At 38.0% G+C, this 9,771-nt stretch overlaps 1 protein-coding gene across 1 annotated transcript in view; it reads right to left on the bottom strand.

Annotated features, from left to right (window-relative positions):
• Nucleotides 1-3,297: 3,297 nt before the first annotated feature.
• The window catches only part of TTC39C (tetratricopeptide repeat domain 39C), a 103,348-nt gene continuing 96,874 nt past the window's right edge, over nt 3,298-9,771 (bottom strand). Inside the window, exons 11-14 of the mRNA XM_054583457.1 lie at nt 7,082-7,179; nt 5,687-5,791; nt 4,622-4,660; nt 3,298-4,072 (exon numbers count right to left, since the gene is read on the bottom strand). Coding sequence (XP_054439432.1) covers nt 3,983-4,072; nt 4,622-4,660; nt 5,687-5,791; nt 7,082-7,179 — 332 coding nt within the window. The 3' untranslated portion in view covers nt 3,298-3,982. The remainder of the gene's footprint in view (nt 4,073-4,621; nt 4,661-5,686; nt 5,792-7,081; nt 7,180-9,771) is intronic.

The following is a 9,771-nucleotide window of genomic DNA, read 5'->3' as shown; positions in this document are numbered from 1 at the left end:
AATGAGGCTGTCATGATTTCTGATGGTTTGGTTTATATCAAAGGTGTAAAGAAACTGAGCTACTAAAACCCCCAAGTGCAAACGTTAGAGACTCCATTTATGGTATCTTTTGGAATCAGAGACATTTATGCTTGTGTAGCCTAATTTGCTCGGTCATCTTGAACACCTAATAGTTGTTAGGTACTGTGCAGAATCCCTGTAACTCAGAAGACAAGGCTTTACTCTTTTCACATTTCTTTAAAGTCAGTTTTGTCCAAGTTCCTCTGAAAGTCAAATTGTTACAGTGAAAACATTTAACCAAAATTTTTCAAACCACTATTTGCTGCTTTGATGTGGTTTTACAGTCTTGTCCTTGTGCCTGTCTCCCTTTCAGTCACTAGAGATCTAACTAAAATATGAATACATGAAACCATTGTTACCCATTGCTCCTAATCCCCACCCCTACCCCCAATCCTTACTCTATAAAAGTCTAAGGTTCTTATGACTTTGAGTAACTCCTATCTAATCTTATCATTTGCTTCCCACTTAACTCTCTAGAGATTGGTCCTGAACACACGTTGTCATCTTTATGCCTTTGTTCACCTGGTCCAAAGCCTGAGACATCCTTTTAGCCATCTCTTCTACTTGACTGCCTCTTCTTTAAAACTCAGCTCAGGAGTCTCCTAGTTTCGAAAGTCAATGGGTTAGAAGCATTTCCTCAGTGGCCCCAGGATATACAGTCTATGTCTAAGCATCACCTGGCTACATGCCTGTGTTTGACTCTTCTCTCAGATTCCCTATTTACCAAAAGGTGATAATGTAGGGTGATTTCACCTGCATTAAAATCATCCTAGGAGCTTGTTAAAAACACCCTCATAAGCCCTACTCAGAACCTACTGAATCAGAATCTCAGAAAGGACCACTGTCAAACGAAAATTTGAGAACCACTGGTCTGTGAGAGGAGAAAATGTAACCCAGAGCTCATCAGGGTGACGAGTGTGTTGCTTCTGTTTCATACCTCAGCCCATGAGGGGCTAGGGCTCAGGTCCCTTGCTGGTTTTCACAAGGCCAATTTTACACTGTGCCTTGGGTAATTTTTGCACACTTTACTCTTTTATGGACCAACTTGCCATTCGCTTGTTCCCCTTATCCTTCTCTATTTCTTCTTCCTATCTTCCAATTCTCCTCCCTCTACTATTGCCTGCTTGGGATAATCTGGGCTCAGTGACACCTTTTTTCCTACAAAATACAGCATCAACAGGATAAAAAAAAACAACCCAAAACAAAAAACCCCAAATAGTACACATCATGACGGTGTGAATGTTTATCTCCATAGCTACAGAGCCATATTTGAGTACTTTCCACCACAATCTGCTTAAGGACGCAATCAGCCATGAAAGTGTATACAGCACAAGAATAAACACACACCTGTTTGTGTGTGTGTTTTTTTTAAAAATAAGGTATGCACTGCCCTTCCATTTTAGTTGGCAGAAATATAAAAGTGCAAATTCTGTAAATAATTGACCTATACAATATGCAAAAATAAATATTCTAATTTTCTGCGACATCTGAACGTAATAACTCTTTACTCAAATACTTAACTATATGTGTTAAAATAAAGAGGAAAATCTTAAATATATTAACCACAAAGGTGCATATTATTAGACCATGCCTCCAAGTATGTCAGATTACATGTGTCTCAAGTATATAAAACAATACATTACAGATTTCTCTCATTATAGGCACAATCTATTACAAAAATATATTTGACACTTATAAATTAGAAGATCCATTTGAGAGCCCTCAAAATAGGAAAGGGGAAGGAGTGATGCCAACATTAAAAAAAGCACACACAGATGCAAATAGTTCTGCTTATACGGTTATTTTCTTCATTCTCAAGGGGTAAAGAGTAATTCACACCAAACTAAGTTTCCAGATGAATCACAGTAGTTCACAGGTTGGGTAAGTCATGGTACACAGGCCAGGTAACTGTTGGAATTACTCAACTTAAAACATGTACTCAGTAATCTAATGGTACAGTGTACTAGCACTGTGGTTTGTAAGAGTCTTTAGAATTGCTGTCTACACCCTCTTCATGCTCTACCACCACGTTAGGATAACAAAAACCCCAGGGGCTATCCTGCCAACCGAGGAGAGACAGTTTATAAACCGACCTGTTCTTCCACTACTAAAGAAAAACCTACTGAAGTAGGTTTGGATTCAGAAATGCGGCACAATCCCGAGAAGTTTGCCTTGTATCTGATAGCCAAAAAGACAACAAAATGCCCAAAGGTATATTTTAATGATTCATTACATTCTTCCCTTCAGATTAGATAAAACCAGGCATCCAGTATTTTTAGAAACTAACTTTTCTCTTCAGCAAGCATCTACTTGGCTTCTGAGTCTACTCAATCTCTGAATGCAGGATAACGAGCTTTTCTCTCTGGCTACTACACAAAATCCATGCAGGAGTCACACCAGAAAGTCAAGTGAATAAACACTTTAGAAGTGAGAAAACATGGAGACAGTTTAGCCAAAGTCAGTGAAGAATAATCATTTCTTTCCAAGAAATTATCATCCCCTCAACAAAACCAGGTTAAGTAGGTTAAACCGGGCAACATTCTAAGCTGCTTCATTCATGTTTTATTTTGAAAAGTATTTAAGTATTAACACTGCCTAAGACTGTGCTTCAGTTAAAAGGCTGTGTAAATAAATGACACCCCAAGATGACACACTTCAGCTCAATATAAATTTTTTAAAAACCTGACCGTAAGATTGAGCCAAGTTAGTCACATAATTATTGCAACTCTTCAGTGACTGAGGTATTTTGATTCTTCAAAACCACAAGTATGCAGTACTGGATGGACAAAGATGTAAATTAAAAGACAATTAAAATTAGCAACAAAGGATAAAAACAACCCGGAACCCCTTTTATAATATCAAGTAACCTGAGCAAAGAGGAAAATTGTGAAATCCTGGCAAAACACAGGCCAGTAAATCTTTCACCAGCAAATATTTGAGGCCAAAAAACAAACAAGCAAACAAAAAAATCAACAACAAAAAAACCCTATGTTCATTCAAGGATAACCTTTTCAAGTAGTATGTTAAAAGATTTCCAAAAGTTGGTAATTGCACAGATTATTACAAAGAAAGGAAAACTCCTAAAATGTAGGCATTATTTATCTACCTATAGACAGGGTTTTCTAATAAATTAGCAAAAAGTTATACCTTCGGTTATAAAACTATCCTCCATCTGCTTCTACTTGGTTGACTTTCAAAGGGAAAAAAAATCATCACTTTGAAACATTTTGTAGACAATTTGGAGGTAAATATTTTGAAGACACAACTTCAGCTGAAGAGCAACTGCTTTTTAATAAGGGAAACAAGGAATTCTGGGTTATTAACATATATTTTTTACAATAAAAGAATATTCGCTTCATGGTCCAGAGACCTGCATTCTATTCATTGCTCCACTGATGGGATAAGTCAATTAGCCTTCCGGTGCCTGAGCTTCATGGTCTGGACAACTGGGATAAAAATACCAGTGCACATTATTCACAGGAGTAGTTTGACGGCAAAGTAAAACACTAGAAAGCACTTTTATTTTTTTCAAAACACAATATAAATGCTGTATCATGACACTATTAATAATTTTACAGGTACCTCTTAGTATTACCTGGTCAGCTGTGTGCTTAAAGTAGGCATTCCTACAAGATCATAGGTTGAATATTTAGCTTGATTTTATTTTAAAAATAATAAATCACAAAACTAAAATGTTTGAACAAGGTCACTTAACCCTCTCCCCAGGTTGTTAGTTATAATTACTGTTATCATCTTCATTATTACTTTTGAGCTAGATCTTTACTATGTCAGCCTAACTGGGAAAATGTGTCTCTGGCAGAGGTGGTTTTCAAAAGAAAAGCCGATCTTCACATGAGCTGTGTCCTCTGCTTCTAAAGTGCAGAACCCGGGTGGGAAGAGGCAGAGCGGGAACTCCGGTCTGTCACTGAGGAACCAGCTCCCTCAGAGAGGCCAGAGCGGCATGGATGCGGACATGCAATCTGTTTTCAAAGTCGTAGCCAGAGAAATCCTCCTGGAAGACCAAAGAAAGATACTCATGGACTCTCTTAGCTGTCTGAAATACAGCAGTTTAGATCACACTAAGTTTTGTACTTCCCAAAGGAAATCCCTCACACTCCCACGAAAGACTTTGCACCCACTTGATTTTTTTCTTACTTCCCAAACGAACTCTGTGTTCATTTTTAAAATGCCAACTGAATGTCATTAATGCTGTCTTTGTAAAATTTCCCTCACGTGACTCCCGACACAGTAGTCTTTGTGTGTGTTCAATGTAAGTTGCTGTTAGAAATTCTTAATTCAAAAATGGAGTTATGCAATATCAGAAGTTATCTCCCAAATTAGAAGAGTGTTTATAAAGCAGGACAAGCAATTTCACAGGAGTGTATTAGGGTATCGGTAATTTCACTTCCAACTCAAGTGCTTGCTGATTTAATTATTGTCACTTTTCCTTTCCAGAAATACCAATCAGAACAATCATTTCACAAAATTTCTTGAATTCAGACTCCAGTGCACACTACAGAGGATAAGGCCCACTGGGAAGACAGAGACTCAGTATTTTTACCTTTGCTTGAAGAAGTAGAGTTCTGCCCCTTGCTGCAGTCTATGAATGTAAAAAAAAAAAAAGAAACAAACATACCTCTTACTACCTACATTTATAGATAATCAGAAAATGTTATAACAGATATGTTAATTAAAACACTTCATAGTCACAGAGGAGTCAACCACTCATTAAAGTAAGACTCAATTTTTCTTTAATACAATAAGTTTACATCAAGGAATAACTTGATAATTTTTCAGAATCTTCACTATAATTCTATAAATGACAACAACTCACAAGAGTTATAATAGTTTAAGATATTACTAAATTACCTAAAACTGGTGATAATTAAAAGGTTTATTTGAGGTAAGTTATATCTCCTTATATATTTAAGGACTACGTATTTAAGGGTTGTGCTACAATCATTTCCATTGATTTAACTTAACTTTTAAGAAGTCTATATATTTGAAAACTAAAATTTACTAAAAATTAGAATTTACAAAGCCAATAAGTAATTGAGGTTCCAAAAGAAGGTACCGAGCAAAAGCAGCACGACTGAAATCTCATTTTTTCTAAAACCTGCCCCATTATATATACATCTTTATAGTAATTATCAACTTAAATTTATAAGATATTCTAAAAATTTTTAAGTAATCATCTACGTCACCCTCCTTTACTCTCACTACTGTCTTTATTAACCTGGCAAGGTGGGAGTTTCTCATCCCGTTTCGCAGACCGGGCAGAAGGCGAGTGGGTGAGCGGCCTCGCCCCGCAGCCGCCGGCGGCAGAGCCGGACCACACTGCCCTTCTGGGCTCTTGGGGATCGACCACGCTGCGCTGCATCATTCTGTTCTAAAAATGGCAGCGATTTTCCCTCAAACAAATTTTTGTCCAAAAATCTAAATCCACAGTAGAAATTATCCCCTAAACAAGATAAAATTAGTAGCTTCTTGGACTTATCCTTTGTGAAATAAAAATTTAAAAACAACACTGTTTAATCAGTTTATTTTAAAAGAAGGCTGCTCTGTGACCGCTCACTAGCACATTTTGGGCAATGAACTTGATTTAAGAAAATACATAACATCTTACCTCTGGTTTGTCTAAGAGAAGACAGCCAAGTTCGTAGCAAGCATATGGCTGAACATATAAATTATTCTGACGACACAACTCATCCTTAACAGCTCGTTGAAAGAACTGAAAGTGAGAGAAATGTCAATGGAATGAACTGATTTCCCTAATGAGGCTCATCACATCATCAAGGTGCAAGAAGGGAGACTCTTCTAATTTCTGTACTCTCTATCAGATTTCCTCCTCATCCTGCATCTTTTATTCCATCCTTACCCATATTTTAAAAGTTCTTTGCAAGCTTGTCTGGCAAGTTTCCTCCAGAAAATGTTACCCGCCAGTTAGCCCCATTTGCACTGCTTATTTTTACAGCTGACAGACTAGCCTCTATTGGTTTTACTGCTGAGAACATCTTTATCTGTCTCTCAGTCAGAACATGTGACTTTAATATTTAAAACTGAAAGCACATAAGCCAAAACCATCTCTTTTTTTAAAATTTTTAAGTGTACTGATTTTAGAAAGGAAGAGAGAAAGAAACATCAATTTGTTGTTCCACTTATTTATGCATTCATTGGTTGAGTCTTATATGTGCCGATTGGGGATCGAACCTGCAACCTTGGTGTCTCGGGATGATCCTCTAACCAACTGAGTACCTAGCCAGGGCCCAAGAACCATCTAGTGACATGTGTCTTGACTGTATCTAGCTGATATTTAAGCATACGATCAAAAGTAAGCTATTTAGAGCTGTGTAAAAACTATTATACCCCACACTGACATATTAATTTAAAATTGTAATACAAGTACATCAACACTCCAGGATTTAAAAGCAAAGACTCTTACTACTGTACATGAACTCTCAAAGAGTACTCAACATAACACTGGGACATACTTCAAAAAACCCAACTTAACAACAACAACAACAAAAAACTCAGAAGAGATTCTCCAACTCTCTTTAAAAATAATGAATGGCTCTTTTTTCATATAATATGTACAAAGACTAGCCCAAACCAACAACTTTCAGTCATGCATCAGTAACCTGTAGTTGCAGAGAGAGGAAAAGGGAACGCACACTGACATGCATGATATATACATTGTTGTATTTATCTAAGTATGAGACTTGGCTCCACTCATTCAAAACTGTGTTCGCATTTCTTCCTCCTCCAACTTAGACTGTCATCTTTGGTAAAAGAGCTAGTGTAAGAGACAGATGAAGGCTGTATGTAAAGAAGTACTGTAGGAATTTGAAACTCCATTAAAAACTGGTATTAACCGTCGTCAGCTTCTGACATGAAGTAGATAAAGCTCACATTGCTGTGGGAGGTTTGGTTTTGTGTAGTGCGCATTCATTTCTCTCACTCACAAAGCACATCTGTAGGTTTTCAGTTTACTTTCCTTAACCATGACCACGTTAACGGTTACCTGAACAGCATCTTCCGAGTTTCCCAGACATTTGTGTATGGCACCAAGAAGCAAATACTTTAATCCAACAACAGAGGAATCATCCACTTCGTGGCAAGCTTAAACAGAACCGAAAAGAGCAGGAAGGAAATACATTCAGTTAATGCCTCAAATACCATCAAGAGTTAAGTGTATTTCATTGTTCACACTTACTCAATTCAAAATTATGCCCCCTGAAAATCAAAGGTTCCCCTTCCTCAACCATTAGTGAATATCCATTAGTAGTCAAAGAATGGTGAGCTACAAATTTCAGAGGGCCAAGAAGACTCAAAATTGCATATCACATGGTTACTATGTGAAAGAAGACAAGCTGAAAAGGCTTCATACTATATGCTTCCAGTTATCTGACATTCTGGAAAAGGCAAAGCCGTGCAGGCAGTAGAAAGATCCTGGTTGCCAGAGGTCAGGAAGAGGGGAGGGATGCACAGGTGGAGCACGGGATTTGTAGAGCAGTGAAACCATTCTGTACAATACTATCCATAAGAGTGATACATGTCCTTAGACATCTGTCGAATCCCATAGAATGTATGGCACAAAGAGTGGCACAAACGTAAACTATAAATTTTGGGTGATAATGATGACTCAGTACTGGTTCATCAGCTTTAACTCTGGTGGGGGATTGCTGATTGATGGTTAGGGGGCAGCATGTGTGGGGGAGGGGAGCTTATGTGGGTATCCACTAAATTTTGCTGTGAACCTAAAGCTTCCCTAAAAAATAAAGTCTACTGATATATTTTTAAACTGCATCATATTAATTTCATAAACCATGCAATGGGCACCTTCACATGTTTGCAGAGGTACTGCCGCAGTCCTGAGAAGGGATCGGGTCTGATCCCCCCACTTCAAGAAGCTTGCCACGTACTGTGCAGGATGGGAACACATGCGGAGGACAACAGGGAAGTTTTCCAAGGAAATAAAAAAAGTAGAAATTGGAAACATAGAGGAGGGAAGGAAGTAATTGTACTTCTATGAACCAATAAGCATACCAATTTAGTAATATTTTATAAATATATACATATACATACACACAGATGTACGCTTATATGTGTGTGTGCATATATACATACATACAATTAACAGGAAGGCACTGGAAGAGTTGGGTACAATAGCAGGAAGTGAATGTGAAGGATAGAATCTGACCCTACAGAAGCAGGAGTTGCCTCGAAAGATTAGGCTGGGGACACCGCCATATAAAAAGTACTCAAATGATCCTAGGGCTATAGTGTTAAGGAAAGTGGAATGCAATTCACGTACTCATTCATTAATATTTATTCAACATCTACTGTGTGCTAGAAAAGTTCTAGGTGCTTGAAATACAGCAGTAAAAAAAGAGAAAAAATTCCTGCCCTTAAGAAACTAACCTTTTGTGGAAAGACAGATGGATGAGGGTAGGCATGCGTGTCAGTAAGGTACAGTGCGAGCCTCACTGAAAAGGCAACATCTGAGTAAAGACCTAAAGGAAATGAGTGAAGGAGGCATGTGGATATTTGAAGGAGCATTTGCAGGCAGGCAGAAGAGATGGTGCAAAAGCACTGAGGCCAGCACGTGCCTGGTGTGTTCAGGAACAGGAAGAAGGCGTATGGCTGGAGCCTGGTGAGCAGGGAGGAAGAGCAGGGAGCGCGGCGGAACTGGAGGGGTCGTGTGTGTACAGACTGCGGGGCGTGGCTGACCACTGAATGAACTTGGGCTTTTACACATGGTCCTAACACTAAGAAATGACGTGGTATGATGTACTTTAAAAGGATCACTGAATGCTAAGGATATACAGACACATCTTTAAAATGGAAGAATGCCATGGAATGGGAGGGCAGGTGGGGGAAGGGCTTGAATGGAACCACAAGATGAGGATATAAGAACCCAGCTAGCTCTGCTGACGAAGGGGGTCACAGACAGGGACTCTGAAGAGATGAATGCACCTATGTGGGCTTAATAAACGCAAATGACCTCCAGTCACTGCTACCAGTTTTTTTCTGAAACTTAACCTTTCTCTACAAAGATCTTCATTGTACTCTGTATGGTGGAATCAATTTTGGATCATTACTGCGTAACACTGGGAAACGGTATAATCTAATTAAGAGATCTTAAAAATGGGCAAACTTTTAACAAAGCTATTAAAGAATTATCTCATTTTTACTACCTCTCCATGACATCTTTGTTGTTTATTTGATAAGGGGTTCAGAGAATATTTAGTCACATTAAGTGATAATCTTTCTTGTGCCTGCCAATTCCTATTTTATATTTGTAGTTTGAATTATTAAATACATGATCCTGCACTTAATTAACATTCTTTAATGTTCCTTTGAGTTAGACATCAGTAGATATTTTATACTCACATCAAGAGCTAGGGATGGATATAAAGTTATGCACATCTTTTTAAATAGACACAGCAGAACTTGTGTATCCAAGAAAATTGTGTTTCCTTTTGAAGAGTCCCTTTTGGAAAGTTATAAGCTACTCCAATTTCAGGGCCTCTGTGAACAACTTCTTTTGGAGCTGCAGTACTTTGATCTCTGGAATATCAACACTGAAAAAAGTTTTGAGGGTAGCATCTGCGGGGAAGTCTGATGATAAAGTATGTGATTCAATGAATAATGCTGTATTTGCTCAAATATTTTAGTAGTAAAATATTACTAATACAGTATGGCTGTAGA

Source organism: Pteronotus mesoamericanus, unplaced genomic scaffold (genome assembly GCF_021234165.1).
Source record: "Pteronotus mesoamericanus isolate MK-2021 breed Mesoamerican mustached bat unplaced genomic scaffold, CSHL_Meso_final contig_74, whole genome shotgun sequence".
In the NCBI taxonomy this organism is placed as follows: Eukaryota; Metazoa; Chordata; class Mammalia; order Chiroptera; family Mormoopidae; genus Pteronotus; species Pteronotus mesoamericanus.
The sequence above is the reverse complement of the archived record's forward strand: the minus strand, read 5'-3'. Positions and strand labels throughout refer to the sequence as shown.